The 20,456-nt window shown below is 38.5% G+C and overlaps 1 protein-coding gene across 19 annotated transcripts in view; it reads left to right on the forward strand.

The window, feature by feature from the left end:
* Positions 1-20,456, forward strand: part of PAM (peptidylglycine alpha-amidating monooxygenase) — a 155,173-nt gene that overhangs the window by 108,342 nt on the left and 26,375 nt on the right. For 12 of the 19 annotated variants that reach the window (XM_059418296.1, XM_059418297.1, XM_059418298.1 and 9 more), the window contains 2 exons: positions 2,898-3,227; positions 11,336-11,465. In XM_059418296.1, the coding sequence (XP_059274279.1) occupies positions 2,898-3,227; positions 11,336-11,465 (460 nt within the window). The remainder of the gene's footprint in view (positions 1-2,897; positions 3,228-11,335; positions 11,466-20,456) is intronic. The other 7 variants (XM_059418308.1, XM_059418310.1, XM_059418311.1 and 4 more) reach the window with 1 other exon arrangement.

Below are 20,456 nucleotides of genomic sequence, written 5' to 3' on the forward strand. Positions count from 1 at the left end.
TTTGTATTAGAAAAGAAAAGAAAGGAAAGCATTTGGGAAAGGCTCCGGAGGTACTGGGAGGGCTGGCATCCAGAACACTGGAATGGGAATAGTTCTTTGTCCAAAAACAGAGAGAGAGTGAGAGAGAAAGTGCAAGTATCACTTCCTTTGGTAAAACTAGGACGCAAATCACTACAAAGCCACAGTGACTTGGTGAGAAGTATAGGGTTATAAATTTAAAGGAGCTTTTTTTTTATTATTATGAAAATCCCAATATTTGAATACTAGATAAGAACTGAATTTTTAAAAAATTTTAGGTAAACTACAGATTGAAGCAGATGCATGTGCATGTTGCAACTAGATTTTTGTTGTTGTTGTTGTTAGTAATTATAATATAGTTACAATTTGGTGATACCTAGTTTAGAATATACACTGGACTGGACTTTTCACTTCTTGAAATTCACAAAACAATTCTGAAAGGTTGTATTAATTCATTATCTTTATAATGTTAAGTGGCTTGTTTAATGGCACAGAATAGCCACTAAGTGTTGGGGTTGGATTCAAACACACCTGGGAAATACACACCAGACATTGTGACAGTAAAAATTCAGGGGAAGACCTGAGTGCTACAGGAGGACAGAGCTGAGACCCCTAATCCGATCATCAAGGTGCCAAGGAAGGCATCTTGGTCGTAAATGTCACTGAAGTAAGATCTGAAGGCTTAGGAGCTAGTTGGTTACTGGGGAGACTGTGTCCCAGGAAGAAGAAACCTCTTAACTAAGAGTTGACATTCTAGGAAGGGGAAGCCATGTGGCTATACCATAAACTAAGAAGAAAGAAGGGACTCTTGAGAAATGAACCTGGGGCAGAGACCACACAATTTCCTCTGTTTATTTTCTCCTCCACCCATCGCACTCAAGGCTAGATATATATGGCTCGGAAAAATACTTAACATTTCAGAATTTCATCTAGCCAGTACCGCAGTAGAGAAACTCTCAGCTTTGCGCCTAAGGATGTTGGAGATAGTCATTTACTGGTGTCTCTCCTCTCTCTCTCTCTCTCTCTTTCTCTCACATGTAATCTCCATAAATGAGATGCAGCCCTGCAGCTTTGCTTTCATAAGGCCAGTGCAGCCCGTGTGCAGCCAAACCCATTATATCGCTAAAGTTTGTTTTCCTAACCCAGTGATCGCTATGAATGACAATTTCAAAGGGACCGGAGTGCTGTGCATTTTCTACTTCATCACGGCTCTTAGATTTTTACTGACACACCTGAGTAACTATGCAGAGTGACGAGTCTGCATTCCTCCATCAATATTAGCCTAATGACATGGATTCAAGTTTTCAAATGCTGATTTTTATCCTTAAAATAATCTTTTGTTTTATTTTCTATATATGTGTTGCACTGCACAACAGCACATTCAACTATGTATGTTTAGTGGGGGTGGGGAGCCAGAAGAATTTAGCAGCAATGGATTAATTTCTTTCCTGTGAGGCCAAATGCCACGGTGGCCTAACAGAGTTGGTTGAGTTGTAATTTGCTTTGTTCATTTTACTGAGATTGGCCCTATTACTTGGTAATTATTTTTTGATTGAAGATTTCACCTGGGATCAGCTGCTTTCCTGGGCAAGAATGGAAAACCTACTTTGAATCATTAAACCAAGATATTTGTAAACATGACAGGATCTCTTAGCATCATTTTAGAAAGACTCCACATCCCCTAGTACAGGTTTTTAAATCACATATTCTTCAGTGGAATGTGTCATAGTTAAACCAGTTATCATTTTCATTTCCTACTGGTCATAAAAATAAGATTTTGTAAATGTTACCTGACCATGCTATAAATGTAATTAAAATTGAAGCAATGGTACTCTATTGTCATAACTGATTTCATTAGCAGCACTTGGAATAGGGTGAGGAATAAGTAGAAATGAGTGTTTGTTACCTTTGCGTTTGGCTTTAAAAAAACAGATTCATGTTTCTACTGAGAATGTAAACATGTTTCCCATTCACATAGTTGATATAAATGGACTTCAAGCCATAGATGTAAGTGATGAGGGTTCAAATGCTTTATGTAACTTCCATGGTCATATTTTATATCTGTCATAATGCTTTATAAATCATTATTGTCATGGAGTTAGGTTATCATATCCAAGTTTACTTTTTAGTATAGAAAGACAAAAAATATATTTTAGTGATGAATCATTCCAATAATACTAGTTTATTAAGATCTTCTCTTTTGTTTGAAAGTAATTTAGAATATTCTTTCCTTGCAAAATTATTTTTCTGGAATTTGTTCATTTCTTGTTTAAAATGAACAACGGGAGCTACTTACGGGAGCACAGCCAACAAAATAATAGCAATAAAACTTTGGTTTTCCAATTTCCAAAAAGATGTGTATCTATTAGATTTCTTGTGTTTTATAGCATATGCTGAAAAATATACATTTAATTTCTTGTACATTATCCTCTAGTAAGCTTTGAAAGACAACTTCAAAGGGTTTTCCCTGAAGGTAGCTGGTTCCTGATGTAGCTGTTGATAATAGCTTTAGAAATCTGATGAACCTTAACTTCCACATCAGTTCAGCTCTACTGTGAAAACCATTTATTGAAACTTGCCATGCAATCATATATACATTGTTTTGTTTCCACTAATATGCAAATAGAGGTAATCTGGTGTTATTGGCTCCTGAGATAATAGAAGGAATAGGTGGTATATGAAGTGAAATGGGAAGCATATTATTTTTTTTTTAATTATTCTGGAAAATCATTTTTCCCCTCCTGCTTGAACATCTGAGAGCAGCCTTCTTGCTTACTTACTATGCCAAATCAAGAGATGAAATCCTTAAAGCACAGAATTTCGTAAATTTTGCAATCCTACCAACCTTCCACTCTTTATGTCTTCTCTTTTTTCCACAGGTGATTTCTATTCACTACTTTCCAAGCTGCTAGGAGAAAGGGAAGATGTTGTTCATGTGCATAAATATAATCCTGCAGAAAAGGCAGAATCAGAATCAGAATCAGACCTGGTAGCTGAGATTGCAAACGTAGTCCAAAAGAAGGATCTTGGCCGATCTGATGCCAGAGAGAGTGCAGAGCATGAGGAGAGGGGCAATGCTATTCTTGTCAGAGACAGAATTCACAAATTCCACAGACTAGAGTCTACTTTGAGGCCAGCAGAAAGCAGAGTTTTGTCATTACAGCAGCCCCTACCTGGTGAAGGCACCTGGGAGCCAGAAAACACAGGAGGTGCGTTTAGGGCTTCTTTCAAAAGAACGAGTTGCGGAGTGCTATAATCCACATTAGCAAAATCTGAAGGGAATAAAAATGAATGGGTGAAAAAACTTAACCATCAAAAGAACTCATCAGGAAAAGGAAAAAAAAAAACTCAGATATGAGTTATCAGATACTACCTTTGAGTTTTTGTTTTGGTCCAATACTACATAAATTTGGTGTCCATTCAATTTCTGAGCCAGAATTACTAGGACCAAAAATATCTAGATCATGCTGGGGAGGGAGGCACATGAAATTCAGGGTAACAAATTCTTACCAAATTGGTATTCTCTATTTTCCTCGATGGAAAGCAACTGAAAATTCACCACCCGATATATAAAATCTCAGTGTATGAAATGCTTATATGCTACCTTTTAAGGTAATTAAGTTCCTTGCAAAGGAATGTTACGCTTCCAGCATTCTCTTCCAATCGACTTGAAAAATAGAACCATTTTTATGACTTTGATTTCTTAAGCTCATTATCAATTACTATCTTAACTGGAAAATTGAGTAGTTATTTCTGAGGGGACCTCCAGCAAATCAGAACCTTTCGGATTTATCTTTATTTCTAACCAGGACTGGCTTCTGTACCTCCGAGGACAATACCTTATTCCCTTCGGGTTTCTATACCAGCAAGCTATGGATGCCTCACCTTTGTCTTTAACTGTGTTGTGGCCTCTGTCATATTGTTTGTTTCATGTTACTTGCTAATGTGGAAAGCTAAATAATACAGCATGTGGAGATAATCTCTGAAAAAGTAACGGGTATGGGTGCATGGCAGCTGTCCATGCGTGGGCTGGAATGGCGCAGGCTGCCAGCTTGGTGTTTTCAAATACAGCTTTGCAGGAAGCCATAAATTATTCAACACCCAGCTGATTTTTATTTATAATTGAAAAAAATTAGCAGGAGGTGCCTTTTGCTCACACAGAAGTTTCAAGCCCTGTCCATTGGGACTGATCTAATAGTTTCTACGGGCTGCTAACTGGGACCCAGATTTTTACATCTTCATATTTAAATCGGATCAGCCCTGCTGTGACTTCTTCTAAATTTATCTAATGAAACTGTTTCTCAAGAGGGAGTCCCTGAACTGCATTGCATCGCAACCAGGTAGAGTGCTTATGAAAAATCTAGACTCCTGAATCCTATGAGAGAACAACGAAATTGACACTTCTGAGTGTGGTGCCTAGAAAATCTGCAGTTTTTCATGCCCCATCCATCTCATAAACAAACTCGAGTGTCTTCCTGAACCTCCACATGAAAGATAGTAAATGGTGTAACCCATACAACATGAAAATATAAAAGGCAGAAGGGCCTCTTTGGTGAGAACACAGTTCTGTTCAAGTGTGAAATGTTAGAGTTGCAGCCCACTCATTCCATGACGTCTCTCTGTCACTCCTGAATTTGAAAAAATGTGGTTAGTTATTGATAGGTATCCTAAGTGTCCATTGTAGAAATCATCATTTGACTTAAAGTACTATATTCCTAAAACGTATTTAGCTTTTCTAGGGAAGAAATATTTAAAATAGGGGCACCTGGGTGGCTCAGTGGGTTAAGCCTCTGTCTTCGGCTCGGGTCATGATCTGAAGGTCCTAGGATCAAGCCCCACATCAGGTCCTCTGCTTGGCAGGGAGCCTGCTTCTTTCTCCCTCTCTCTCTGCCTGCTTTTCTGCTTACTTGTGATCTCTGTCTGTTAAATAAATAAATAAAATCTTTAAAAATATATATTTAAAATACCCCAAGTACATTTACTTGCTAGATCTCATACCTTATAGGGTGGTCAAAATGACAGTATCCAGGGAGAAAATGATTCTGCATGATCTGGATCAGAAAATTCCCTTTGACTTTAACTATGTGGGTAAATGTCACTGAATTAAATAAAACAATGAGTCATAGAAACATACAGCATGAATCCTAATTATAGAAAGGAAATGTGCATGTATTTCCTTTCTGAAATGATTTATTTTAGTGTTACATCACTATCCTGATTCAAAAACTTTTTAAACGTTAAATTAAAAATAGCGAAACTCATTTTTAGGTAAGCTATTTCTGAGTCTTTTTCTTTTCCATTTCCTTTCACCATTTACCATAACACAATGTAATAGCAAACCTTAACTGAAAATGTTTTATTCCTTTGTATAAGCCAGAGAAAGACCTATCCTCAGGAAGCTTCCATTTGTAAAGAAGAGAGTAGGAAGTTATTAGCATAGAGTACCCAAATAAAATATATTAGTAGTCTAATTCATGTGTAGTTCCTAGGGTATAAATAAGGGGGATAAATTTGATGGATAATTTTCCACTGTTTTTCTCACACCCTTTCTTCAGGCAAAACTGAGAATGGGATCCTAATTGTCTGGAAGAATTAACTGTCTCCCTAAAATGCCCAATGTGCTGTAAGGAATTATATTAGCCTCAAAGAAGAAGGTGGTTTCTCATATGAGATTATTACTAAAACGAAAATGTAAGGCTATCATGTTGCTCAATAGTATAGCTCATACTCACTTCATATATCTTTGAGAACTATTTTAATTTTCAGAAGATACTGAAGCCTAGAGAAGTTAACCCATTTCAATGAGGTCACAATCTGAATTTAAAACTGAACTTAAAAGTAGAATGTGCACTATCTGGTTCCTTACACTTCATTACCGTTGTGCTCAAAATACGGGGTGAATTGATTTGCCCAGCTCAGATACACGTTCCCGGAGCTCTGGACCATCACTGCTTAGAAGCTGGAGAGTTCTACTCCGGACCCCGTTCTGATGTCCATTGTTCATGGCATTAGTGCACCCCAATACAGGGGCATTTTATGCTGCAGCACCTGAGATTTCATTGACTGGACCATATTTTGGAACTGTAGTACAGTAATGAATTCCATCCAGCTGATTTGAGTGGTCAAAGGTGAAATATTGATCTGTTCAAAAATCTGGATGTGACTGTGTGTGGTAGACCCAGGACTATGTGAGGGACTGCTTGCGTTCTGTGGAACACAGAAACTACTCAATAAACAATGTAATACATTAGCAATAATTATGGTTATAATTGCCACCATTAGTGTCACGTCAGATTGAGATTTCAAAATTTTAAACACCAGAGTAAGAGAACTAAATATTAATTACTTTAACTTAAGCAGCACCCGTGAGAGAATTTTCTTGGAATGTGTAGGAAAGCTGTAAAATTTGGCACTCCAATTTGATAAATTCAGAAAATGACTTGGCAGTGTTCTACCATAATGGGAATCTGTGGCTCTTGAAATCTCTGATCACTTATATCAATCTGCCTTGATGTTTACTTGTTATATATGATATACAGTTGTGAAAATATTCAGCTAGGTAAACTGAGATGCAAATACAGTCCTTTCTACATTTAACATCATTTGGTTTCTACCATTAGTTTGATATCTGTATGAAACAATATTAGTAGGATGGGTATAAAATCTTAGTCTTTATTCTCGTTGCCTTCTGGAAACCAAAGCATTGAAAAATAAATATAAAACTACAGATTGCTATTCTTAATGGCAGACTTGATTGAAGTACTATTTGCTAGCATACGGAAGCCTGACTCAACATATATTAAATACCTCTGGACATCAACAAATAATATCTGCATTTGTGTGATGCTTCTTATCAGCTAAAAGAACTCACAGCCTCTTTAAATACACTTATGAATATTTGGATTTTACTTAATTTTTTATGGACAACTTTTAGCTCACTCAGAGTCCACACTTTCTAACATATTTCAGTTATACGCTTACCTCTAGGTTCACATTTTATAGGATCCCCAGGGTAAAATAAGGCATTCAATCGGCTGAATTTTCTCTCTGGAGGGAATAATAAAATACTAAAAACACATACAGCCTCCCCTGTGAGCCAGGGTAGGTGTTTTAGATGCATTAACTTATTTAATCCCCGTAACAACCTTATTTATAAAAGCATTTAGAGAGGAAGAAACTGAGGCATGGAAAGTTGAAGTCACATGCCTTAAGAGCCATAGCTCAAGGAGCCACAATTCAAAGCCAGTCAGACTTGCTCCAGGTCTTGGTTTTTAACCACTTTGTTATTCTACCTCTCACAATAACATAAAATAGATAGATGGATACATACTTACATACATACACACATACATAATAGGAAGGCCAGAGGGAAGCATGATGGCTGGTTTCTGTCCAATCATCTCAGCATCTCATCTACAATTATAATAACATTAGGTGTAAATTACTTTTTATTTAAGATTTTATTTATTTTATTTGAGAGGGAGCATGAGCGGGGGGAGGAGCCGAGGGAGAAGAAGATTCCCTGCTGAGCATGGTAGGGCTCAATACCAGAACCCTGGGGTCATGACCTGAGCCGAAGGTAGACACTTAACTGACTGAGCAACCCAGGCGCCCCTAGGTGTAGATTACTTTTGATCCTACTTTCTCATTCAGTATCCAAACATTTTGACCAAGTTGAAGATCTCGTTTGCAATTAAATTTTAGGAAGAAAAATTCTGCTAGTGCTTTTGAGCCCTAGTTATGTCTTAATTCTCTTCCCCCACTTTATCCCCATTAAATAAAACATTATAATTTAAGTCTTGTTTTCTTTCTGACTTGAGTATAAATATTTCTCCTGTAGTTTCAGTTAATTATACTTACTGCTGACACTTCTGATGAATAACAGTCCCTGACCAAAATAAGGCATCTTTTCCTCACTAGAGGAGAATTTGCAAGTATAGAAAAAGCCACCACTACCCTCTGTTCTTGTTGAAGCTGTCTATGTGATTTCATTAGGGTCTTTTACTTATATTAAATGTGAAGAGCCCCGTTCCACTGAAGTGAAGTCACAGCTCTGGGTTTGAAATTATATTTTTTCTCAACTTTATTTAATTCTGTTCGTTCTTCTGTAACACAGATGAATGAATGCCCTTTTAAATGCTTATTAATAATTTCATATGAAAGCAGCATTGATCACGAGCATTAATCTCCCTCTGGGAGAGGTGTAATTCATTAATTACAGTGATCTATTGATACAATTTTAATAGTAACGTTTGTTTTTTTTTCTGAAATTAGTAACTTTTTTCCTAATATACAGCTGGAATATGTCTACACATCTACCTTTATAACGCATATAAGAATTCTGAAATAATCTTATTAGTTGACATCTGAATTTAGAGCAACTGACACTTAGATTTGGGAATGGTTTGCCCAAGGTCATGTATAAGAAATTTGTATTAATTTTCAAATTAAAACTGGAAGGCTACAGCATTAGTCATAGACTGAATCACTTCGTAAATGAAGGCTGAGAGAAATCCAAACTCTAATTTTTAACTTATCCATGATGGAAAATGTTGCGTTTAAGTTAGAACCCAAATATATTTTATCGTATAATTTCCTTAATAAGGATTTGGACTATTTCTTAATTGGGGATTAGAAAATAATGATCCTTGGGCGCCTAGGTGGCTCAGTGGGTTAAGCCTCTGCCTTTGGCTCAGGTCATGATCTCAGGGTCCTGGGATCGAGTCCCGCATCGGGCTCTCTGCTCGGCAGGGAGCCTGCTTCCCTCTCTCTCTCTCTGCCTGCCTCTCTGCCTACTTGTGATTTCTCTCTGTCAAATAAATAAATAAAATCTTTAAAAAAAAAAAAAGAAAAGAATGATCCTTGATATCGATGACTAAAGTCTGGCCCAAGCCTACAGTTCCTTTCCTGTGAAATGAGAAAATGATGTGGGAGAGGCCGGTGCTCTGCTAGCATTCTGTGAATCTCATTAACAGTGGGCAGGGATTGGAAGAACCTCAGTGTTAATTCCATATACATGTACCACCGGTCCTCAATGATTGCCTGGGTTCTTGATCACTTAATCTTAAAAGGCACAGCCTTTAACCACCTCATGACGAAAAAGATGGTGACACTGGAAGCAAAAACAACAGTTAACCAAGCTAACGTTCACAGAGGAGAACATGAACTCAGTTTTCCTTTAACCATTGTAGAATTTCTAATTAACACAGGGACCTAGAGAATTTTGAGGTCTTGGGTAGGTAATCGTGAGAATTTTGAGGTCTTGGGTAGGTAAACTTAATAAATATTGTATGATATTTGAAAATAAATTTTAAAATAATATATAATATTATATAAATAATATATTTTAAAATAACATATAAAGAAAATATAATCTCCAAAAATTTGCTACACACAATGTAGTTCTCCTTGGCATTGACTCAGTGCTAAACAAGCTGGGTTGCTCATAGTATTAACCTTCTTATTTCCTTACATATTATCTTACTGTTTTGAAAATTCACCAGAAGTATACATTTTAGTAAGTACATTCCAGATATTTACACTGCTTTTCCTTCTTGAAAATGTCCACTCCAAAGGGATTCTCCTATGTGACAAAATAGGCTGTTAACAACTTAGTGCTTTTTGCAGACTTTTGAGTGCTTAACCTATCTAAGGTCAATGAATATTGGGATCATTCATAGCCAGATTGAAGCTTATTACACAAAATTTCCAATATCTTATGAAATTTACATTTGTCCCCAGACAGTATAGTTCTTTTGGACACTGCATAGTATTTCTTATCAGAATTAGTATTTCTGCACCTTCCCCAGTACCTAGCTACCAATGCCTGCTGCTGAACCCCTGAACAGAAATGTTCCAGGAAATGTGATATTTTTTTCTTTTCTTTAATGAAAATAATTAACCCATTATCATTTTTATTGAGTCTCTTAACAGTGTCTTCAGCACAGTGCTGGGGGTAAAAAAGAGATAGTACAAGTGAAATATAAGATGCTCAGGGTGTTTAAAAGCTACCAACATAGAAAAGTGGAGGCTGGGTCAGAGAGTTCTGTCTAGCGGATTTCTTAGGCTATTGCAATGGGCCAGACCCTGCGTAAGAGCTGGTGAAAATAGTAAATACAACAGGATCCCTGTTGGAATTCCCAGGAAATTCCATCTGGTTGCAGTGGTTCTGGGCTCTGAGAATCTGATGAAAGCAATTCAATATCTCTGTTGTCACGAGGTTCCATGTTTCCTGGAAGCCCTTCCGGACTCTTCAGGAGCTGGTCAGTGAGCACAGAATGATGACTACCGAATGGACAAGCTGTAACCGAGATGAGAATGGATGACATATAACCTGAGATTACAGCAACTTTAAAATAATTTAAAACATGTTATTTGGGGAATGATTTATCCATCTGGGGATCTATTTAGACATACCTAATTGCTGCTTTGCTACTTCTCGGCATCTTTGTTGAAGCATTCGGGAGGGGAAGAAATATTGACACTGATACAGTAGATTTCACAGTATCTTCATAACTTTAAGCCTCAGTTAATATTGCACATCCATACAGCACGCCTCTTTATTCACTAGCACATTTATAAAAGGAATTAACACAAATAAGCCCAGGTATTCTCTAAGTATAAATGTATTCTGATCAGGAATGAAAATAACTTGGAAATCGTCCAGTCACAAAGTTTCTGTTAAGGTTCCCCTTCTCCTATAATACGAAACAGTGAAATGCAAGCAATGAAAGTGTCTCTCCATTCCCATTGTTACAGGAACACTCAGGATCGGAGGCGTAAGATCGGTATCTCGGACAGGTGGCTTGTGCAGGAGATAATTAGTCATGGCTTACTATAGGGTGGCGTGTATATCAAACATCCAGAATTGACAGGAGTTAGACCACACACACACACACACAGGCTTCTTTCCCATGCTTGCTATTTATTCACGTGTAAAAGCGTTGAATTTAAAATGTTGCCATCCATGTTGCCATGTTCCCCCAAAATACAAAGTTTAAAGAAGAATCTTGTCCAGCAGAAAGCAGTCTCAGATTTGCTCTTTCATGACCTAAGGGTAAGCTGTTTTTACAGGCATGTCATCGATAGGAAACGCGGGCCTACGGTCCCCAAACCAGTTCACAGGCCCTTCCTTGATCTCGTAGCTCAGGAAGCTGGCCGGCATGTGCATGTGGTGCATTGATATAGAGCACGGCTTGATTTTGTTTTCCTTGCATCTAGTGATAGTACTGCATGAGTTTCTCATAACCACGGTGAATCTTCATGAGGTTACACTAGCTTTCCTCCTTATACCAAATGTATGGATTTATCTTTTTAGATTTCCATGTCGAAGAAGCCCTGGGTTGGCCTGGAGTATACTTGTTACCAGGCCAGGTTTCTGGGGTGGCTCTGGACCTTAAGAATAACCTGGTGATTTTCCACAGAGGGGACCACGTCTGGGATGGAAAGTAAGTACTATTTTTCCTTCGAGGAGTAAATGAAAACACACCGAGTCCGAGTCACTTTTTGTTAAACTAAGAATAACAGTAAGAGAACTACCAACGTTCTTTTCGAACTTGATTTTTGTGAGCAAACCACATTTATTCTTTGAACACATGCCTGTGATAAGTAGCAGCAAGGAAGTCTTGTGCATTTTAAAACAAATTAAAATAGTTTCACAGTCGAGTTTATGGAAAGAAAGCAGTAACAATCTGTGGTCCTGCATGCTTACCGTTTTCTTCCTTCCTCCTTAAAGCCACCTTCGCATTCCTGACGAGAATAATATTACAGGCAGTTAGGACAGTATGTTGTTGAGGCATTTCACGACTTCAGAGAAGGTGCATCTTGAGAAATGATCAACTAAGTAAAGTTATTAGTTGACTACAGTGAAGCATTTTGTTATTTCTGTGTATACGCTGTATCAAGAACCCTTCTAAGCCAGTTGAACTCTCCTTTTCCATTGAACTGTTCCATGGCAGTGATCACCATTGGCCTTCCCATTTTCATAGAGATTAATTTTATTATTCAAGTCTTCTCTTTATAAAAGTACCAAAGACTTAAGGTCTAATTCCCCTGCTTTTCCCTCTGGGTTTCTCTTTCCAACCTTTTATTCCGTGTTCCACTATCTTCTTGGATGGATTTTTGATAAAAATGTCTATCTAATATTTATTGTTTACTCGTGGGCCTCTGTTCTAAATGTTTACATAAATCACCTCACATAGTTGGACACTCTTACTATCACCACCGTTGACATTTTCCAGATGAAGAAACCAAGAGAAGGTAAGAGTCAGAGTTAGCGAATGGCGAAGCCAGGCTTCAGTTCCTTTCTGTGACTCCAGCATTGGTCCAGGTGCCCACCCTCTGATACTGCCTTTTAAGGGATTGGAAGTACATTCACATGATGATATTTTTAAATTCTTGGTCCTAAATTTAGCAGGTTGTGTCAGTTCTCCTGAGTAATGTATCCATTTATTCATTTGTTTTTATCACAAATTTACACATGAAAATAAATCTTAAAATATCAATTAAGTGTCATGAATCTTTTCCATTCAGGTGTACAGCTGTAGGGTCTCATTTGGAAAATTGAGGACCTACTAGATCAGTTGTATTTCTCTTCCATTCTCAGAGGTACTGACTAAGCTCATGTTAATGCCTAGCCTGCCCTGTGACTACACACAGATGGGATTTTCTTTGTGCAGGTGAAGAGGGAATTCAGGCAGCATTTCAAAACAGATTGCTAGCTTTGTTTTGTTTAATTGTCCTTTCCAGTTGTCACACTTGAAAATGGAATCTGAGAAGGAAATCACTTTAGAGTTCAAAGCAATCGAACTCAATATTCCTATTCATACATCTCTGTTACATCGTCGTAGTCATTATTGAACATCTAATGGTATTTTAACAAGTGCTTTTAAAAGCAAACTATTTCTATTCATTGTAGCATATTCTTCTTTTTAATGAATATTGCTACATTTTCTGCATGGATTTCTAGCCACATTTTACCAGAGGAGAAAATTACAGCGTCATTTTCTCCCATTGATACTGTTTCAGCCGGCTAAAGCTAAGTTGGATAAAGTCCAATTCTCCATTTTAATGTGAGACTCACTCCAAGCAAACAGCCCGGGCTGCAACGGTTTAATAGGAGAAGGGACCTATAAGGGGCCAGGTTGGGATAGAAGACGAGGACACAAGACTATGAAGTAAGAGCCACAGAAGAACATTTTCTCTGACTTATATGTTAGTCCTAGCTAAAGAGCTGCTTTTTCCTGGCATCAAGCTCTCATCTAGATAACCAGTATCATGGGTAAATAGATTCCAGTTTCTTTGCCAAAGCCCTGGTGTGTTTATCCTGATAAATGGCACCAAGAAAGGGTGTTGTTAAAAATGCAAGACTTCTTCAGAGCAGATGCACTGATTTAACTCATTAAGTCTCTGTTTCTTCTTTCTTACTCATCTTTATCTTTCAGATGTAAGAATTTCGTTCTCTCTTTTTCGTGGTGTCTCTCCTGTGTTGTCCATTGGCCTCTAGCAGCCATTTCAATCCATACTTGCCAGGAAATTCTCTTCTGGAACTCACTTCTCTGCTTTTAATCACTGTCTGTTTATTATTCTATGAGGAGAATTAGAAATGGATTTGGATTTGTGGGTTCCATTCCTTGAACCATCATGCATGGTCTTCCTTCATGCATAAGTCGCATTATATATAATAGACAAAGTACGGTTTTTGTTCTCCCTCATTAAATATTCAAGGTTTGTAAAAAAAAAAAAAAAAAACCTGCCTGTAGAACTTGTGACATCCTGGTTGAGAGACAACGGACATTAACAATTGGGTGGAAATTGCATTCTTGTTGCTACCACTGTTTGAAGAGAGTAGTGGGAAATCCTATATTCATCTTACTCGGAATTTTTCCCTTCCTGATATTTCCCATGTTCACAAAAGTATAGTTTCTGTAAGGCCAGAACTTGCTCTAAATCAAATCTAAGCACTCTGTATCCCCTAATTTTTTTACTTATTTGGGGGTGGGGGGAGATTTTATTTATTTATTTTTGACAGAGAGAGAGACACACAGCAAGAGAGGGAACACAAGCAGGGGGAATGGGAGAGGGAGAAGCAGGCTCCCCACCCAGCAAGGAGCCCGATGTGGGGCTCCATCCCAGGACCCTGTGATCATGACCTGATTCAAAAGCAGAAGCTTAACAACCGAGCCACCCAGCCACCCCTCCCCTAATTTTTATGATAGGACAATTCTTTAACTATCAGGCAGCCCTTGGCATTAACACTCCACAAATTAATATAGTACCCAGTACTCTTTGATGTCATCATATCAACTGTTTTTATAAGTACTGTTGCTCCTCATCTCTACCTGATTTCCCTGATCACCCCTTACTCGTCTATAAAACCATGCTAATTAGGCATGGCATCCAAACTGAAATAATAATAATGAAAACCATCTAAGCTCCTGAAAGGCGATTGCCACTCCCTTTCTCTGTCTGATTTCCATTTTCTTCCCAGTCTGTCCCTTAATTTCAATATGGCTACTTTCAGAAGCTTCTAGCTGAAAGAAGAAATGCCTCTTACCAGCAGGGTGTAATGAAACTTTTAAGAGCCTCTGTGTCTGTCCTGGTGTTAGGGCAGCATGACAGCTGGAGCTCCTTCAAGTTTAAATGCCTCCCAGCAGGAGCTGGGTAGCTCCTGCCTGGGAACAGCTGTTCCTGGGTTTCTGTCTTAAAATCACCACTACTGTCAAGTCTTCTCTCTTGGCCTTTCTTTTATTTCTCTCAGCTAGGGTTGTGGTTCCACTAGGCAGGACTCACCTCACATACCCACTTAACCAAACATGGGTTTTACCCTTAATTTTTAGGTGTGAAAAACTGTTTCCTTTATATCATTTACTATATTTCACATGAAGCTGGAAGGGATCTTGGAAGTTGTATCACTTGGCATTCTTTCAATAAGAGAGAAAACCAACACGCACTAGCTTAGGAAAAGAGGAAATTTATCAGTTCGTACAAGTGAAAACTTCAAGGGTATGGTCATCCAAACAATATCACCCAGATCCGTTTTTTAACACATTTGCGTTGGTTCCATTCCACGGCCCTGAGTGATCCCTCTCCCTGTTTTCAGCCTCGGAGTTGCATTATCACATACTAGTCTCACAGAAGAGATAGTCTATGTCCCTGACAGGTCAACCGAAAATCCTTAAATTGAGTCTTTTAGCCTATTTTTTGGTGTAACGTAGGTCACATCTCCTCCATCTCTGAACCAGTCGTTGTGGCAGAAGAAGGAAATCCACTCTTTGGCTTTGCCTATCATTTTTGTTCTGTCCCTGGAATTTGGGAGTAGAGTTGACATCATCGGAAGAAAATGGGCTGAGAGTGAGGCTCGAAATGTTGGATCAACCAAACAAACATGGAGGTTTCATCAGCACAACATGAGGCAGTAGACACTGGGTACCCAGAACAGTAAATGCGCACCAGAGAGCTCACCTCCCACTTCCCACCAACTGCAGCCGCCCCTTTACAAGATCTTTCAAGTCATCCAGGGCTTGAACTCTCAGTGCCAGGAAATTCCCTACGACATGAGACATCCTTTCCAATTATGGGACTCTTCTAAGTATTATAAAGTTCTTCATTATGTTAAACTCAAATCTGAGTCTTCTAACTCTACCTTCTTGACAACCTAACACAGGATGAACTTACTCCCATTTTCCATGTCAGCTCCTTACATATTTCTTTTTTAAAGATTTTATTTATTTATTTGGCAGACAGAGATCACAAGCAGGCAGAGAGGGAGAGGAGGAAGCAGGCTCCCAGCTGAGCAGAAAGCCCAATGCGGGGCTCGATCCCGGGACTCTGGGATCATGACTCGAGCTGAAGGCAGAGGCTTTAACCCACTGAGCCACCCAGGCGCCCCAGTTCCTTACATATTTGAAAGAAATCTTATCTTCTCAAGACTAAATATCCCCAGGCCCTCAACCAGTCTTTTTTTTTTTTTTTTTTTTTAAAGATTTTGTTTATTTGACAGAGATCACAAGTAGGCAGAGAGAGAGAGAGGAAGAAGCAGGCTCTCTGCCAAGCAGAGAACCCGATCCGGGACTTGATCCCAGGACCCCGAGACCATGACCTGAGCCAAAGGCAGAGGCTTTAACCCACTGAGCCACCCAGGCGCCCCCTCAACCTGTCTTTATGCTGACGTGATACTGTATCTGAAGACACTGATTTCTCATCCTTCTAAGATGTTTGGTGGGAAAGTGGCCACAATACCTCATCTATTACTGGATTAGCAGTGCAATTTTGTCCTTTAGATATCTCTGAGTGTAAAAGGATTGTATTCACTTTTATTTAAAAGTCATCTCACCTTGTTGCCATGTGTTGAATCTGCTAGTATCTTCAAATATATTTCATAAAACTGTGCTCAAGTTTTGCACTGGAAATTTATACTTATGTGGTGTTTTTAAAATAATTGAATTCAGGACTCCATTCCAGTTACATTTCACCATGTTAGATTTAACAATTTATAGGTATTATTATTTTATTCTTAATTAACCAGAGAACGAGCTGTCCCTCCCAACCTTGTATCAGGTCTGTTTGATGAGCATGCCTTTGGTATCTTCATAAATGTTCCTCATAAATGTTGTTTGTAAGATTTGAGTAGTTGAAAGACTGACTTAGCAAGGTTTGTTCTTGGAGATGTGGTCTTCTGGGAATCTTCTCCCATTTGCCCATCCCCCACCAAACAGCTCACAAAATATCTCTTCATTGGTGCTTCATGGAATCTTGCTGAGATCTGTTGTTTCGGAAATCTCTCTGCATCCTAACTTTTAGAAAAATCAGTTCAAGATTAGCCTCACTAGTTTTCTAGAGTCTCCGTTAAGTTATCTGCTTGAGGTTCTGCTCTTCCATCTGCATATTCTTTCATACCTTAGGAATTTAGTGAGTTTTGGGGCGCCTGGGTGGCTCAGTGGGTTAAGCCATGCCTTTGGCTCGGGTCGTGATCTCAGGGTCCTGGGATCGAGTCCCTCATTGGGCTCTCTGCTCAGCGGGAAGCCTGCTTCCCCCTCTCTCTCTCTCTCTCTCTCTGCCTGCCTCTCCCTCTACTTGTGATTTCTCTCTGTCAAATAAATAAATAAAATCTTTAAAAAAAAAAAAAAAAGAATTTAGTGAGCTTAGAAAACAGAACTCAAAGCGACCGAACTTAGTACCTTCATTTCTGAGAGAAGATCCCGAGGAGTTGTACAGGAAGAATGTCTCCAAATTCTAGCATTTTCTCTCACATTGCTATTTGCCCCTTACTCAAGCCATTTCCTTGCCAGTGTTACGTCCCTTTCTCTAGTTCTTCCTTATGTGACTACTCTTCCATCTCTTCTGCATACGCATATTAAATTTGATAACTGGCAGGGAGATTCTCCAGTCCAGTGAGGTCTGTCCTAGTAAAAGAAAAACATTTCTTTCTTTCCTTTTCTTTTTTTTTAAGAGAGGAGACCTGGGTTTGAATCTTGATTACCATTTCCCAGGCCTGAGACATGCATGAAGATGTTTGCACTCCTTTTCACTCAGTTTCCTAGCCTAAAAAATGAGGGCTTTATTAAGTGCCTCATTCTGTTGAATAACAAAAAGCACTTTGTTAAGCACCTGGTCCTCAGTGGCTTTACCTGACCTAGCAAAGCCCTGGGCCATAATACCTAGTTCTTTTTTCCTTTCATCCCTATTTGTGATGTCTCTGGGCACTAAAGTCATGCTGATTTCTTTGTCTACCTCTTTTCCTCCTCACAGGAATTTTTTTTTTTTTTTTTTTTTTTTTTGCAATGTGCTTACTTGCAGAAGTGAATGTTTTTAACATAATATTTAACTGTATTCCATTTAAAACCTCTGGCCTCTGTATGGTTATCTTTTTTTTTTTTTTTAAGATTTTATTTATTTATTTGACAGAGATCACAAGTAGGCAGAGAGGCAGGCACAGAGAGAGAGAGAGAGGGAAGCAGGCTTCCTGCGGAACAGAAAGCCCGATGCGGGACTCGATCCCAGGACCCTGAGATCATGACCTGAGCCGAAGGAAGCAGCCCAAACCACTGAGCCACCCAGGCGCCCCTGTATGGTTATCTTTGAATCGCTAATATTGGGGAAATCTTTCCACTTATTTTCTCACTTGAAAATTTATGGTTCTAATAGATGGTTTAGACAGGCTGGGCAGTGAAGGGGTGGGTGAAACAGGTGAAGGTGTTTAAGAACATCCTTATTGTGATGAGCTCTGAGGAACACTGAGGTGTTGAATCGCTATATTGTACACCTGCAATGAATATAACGCTGTGTGGTAACTATCCTGGCATTAAAATTGAAAAATAAAGAAAAAGCAAAAGAAAACCTATGGTTCTTTCTCCAGCTTCTTAATTCATATAATTACAACATTATACTTCTTCTCCTCGGTTGCTGTTATTTATTTTGCATTCCCATAATTTTGATTGATGGCCCAGAAGTTTATTTTCTCCTTACTCTCATTTCTTTTCTGCGTGAATATAGCAAAGCGTTTCTCCTCAGCCTTATCTAAACTGTTTGATTAGCTGCTAATGTGCAAAATCATTAATGGGGAATTCAAACTGCTAAAATAAAGAACTGATGAATTCGGGCCCATAGGCCGCAGCTCAGCCTCTTTGGCTGAGTGCTTTTTTAGAGAAGCAAACAAAAATCAGCAGGGCTGCAGGCACCGTGTGAAATTTGCCGGGTATTATTATATCCTGCAAAAAGTTAAATGCAGTTGAAATAAAGAGCTCTCTGCAGCATACCATGCGGGGTTGCTGCTTGAGAACACTAAAGAAGCAGTTTTCCATAGCAACAGTGTATCCAGCTCTGTAATCTGACATCCGGTTATGAACTGTTCAGGGGTTACCTTTCTTTGAAAATTGCAGGAGTTTATAAACTACTTTATTTGGCAGATTTAGTGCGTGGGAGTTTGTGATTTTTTCCCATTTAAGAAAAAACATCAGTTGCTTTTATTACTTGCCCTGTGTCACTACCAAGGGCCAGTAGCCGGTTGTAGCAAGCCCCCGCTATCCCAAATGAAAAGGATTAGGACTGGTGAGCCCATCACCTGAGTGACTAGTCTTGATGTGGAGCAGGGCATGCTGAGGTCTGGCATGCTTCAGCTTCATCAGGATATACAATAGGTACCATCGCTCCTGTGCAACGCCACTATTATGAGCTGTCAGGAGCGGGTCCGAGCACTAGCAATATATCAAGTGCACAGCACGTGATAAGAATTACGAGGACTTGGTAACTCTCCATAATACTCCCAAGTGGGGGTGAAATAGAGAAGTAATATACTAATATGTTCCATGTCCAAGCAGGTAAACTGAAAGAATAAATGAAAATTTTAGGAAATGCAGAAAGGGAAAAGGAAATGCAAATATGGTCAGTGGGTTTTTAGCGACGTCGATAAATACCCGGGTTATGATGTTGTGCTACAGTCGTGCAAAATGCTACCTTTGAGAAACTTCTCTGTTATTTCTTGCAACTGCATGTGAATCCACAATTATCTCAAAATTTCAGTTCAGAGAAAGAGGAAGCAGATTTTTGACTCCGTACAGGGAAAGCATAATTCCCATTATCTAGATTGCCATTGTGCCATTATAAAGCATTGCAGTGTTCTTGGAAAATGAGGAATATAGCATAAGCCTTAAAACAGAAAGTAAATGAGACTTATTACACACGAATGTGAACCTTATGGCGTCCTATGAGTCTTAGACATGGAGAACTTGAATGTTATCTGGTATCACAAACGTGTTGGCAAAAAAGTGAACATTAATGGTTGAATCCAGGGCCATTGTTTTCTAGAAGAATAGTTATGATGTTTTCTTAGTACAGAAATTCATATTGAAAATAGAGTTTCAGATATAGGATAAACTCTTTCAGTTTTCATCGTTTTAAAGAGTTACATCATATCTGCCTGTTATCAGTCTCCCATGATTTAATAAGACCTTGTATATTCTTACATTGGTTCTAATAAAGTTTCACATTTCAATTTAATAATGATCCCATGATTATCTTAATGAAATCTGCTTTGTCAATTTTGTTACTTCTGTATCATAGACTCAGATACTTTTTTTTTCCTAGGGACTGCTGTGTGGTTTTTACTACACATAATAGCATATGTAAACAGTATTACTTAAGTTTTAGGTTGACAAAGCTGAATCAATATTTTGTTTTCAATTGAATGCATCATTAATAAGAACTACTTCAGGGACTTATTGTTATCTTTCATGAAAAATGTTCCCAAAAGACTATAGCAGTCAAGAAGCTCAAATAATTGTGTGATGTGTATTTTTAATGGCCAGAGAATGTAATTTTGAAATTTTTATTCTTCTACTGGGACTCTGCATAAATTCCACAAAAATTGCAACCAACCAGTCAATAGGTATGTGACAGACTTGATCATTCTTTTGCCTTTCCAAATTGCAACTCTATCTCCA

The sequence above is a fragment of the Mustela nigripes genome, chromosome 12 (genome assembly GCF_022355385.1).
Source record: "Mustela nigripes isolate SB6536 chromosome 12, MUSNIG.SB6536, whole genome shotgun sequence".
Lineage (NCBI taxonomy): Eukaryota > Metazoa > Chordata > Mammalia > Carnivora > Mustelidae > Mustela > Mustela nigripes.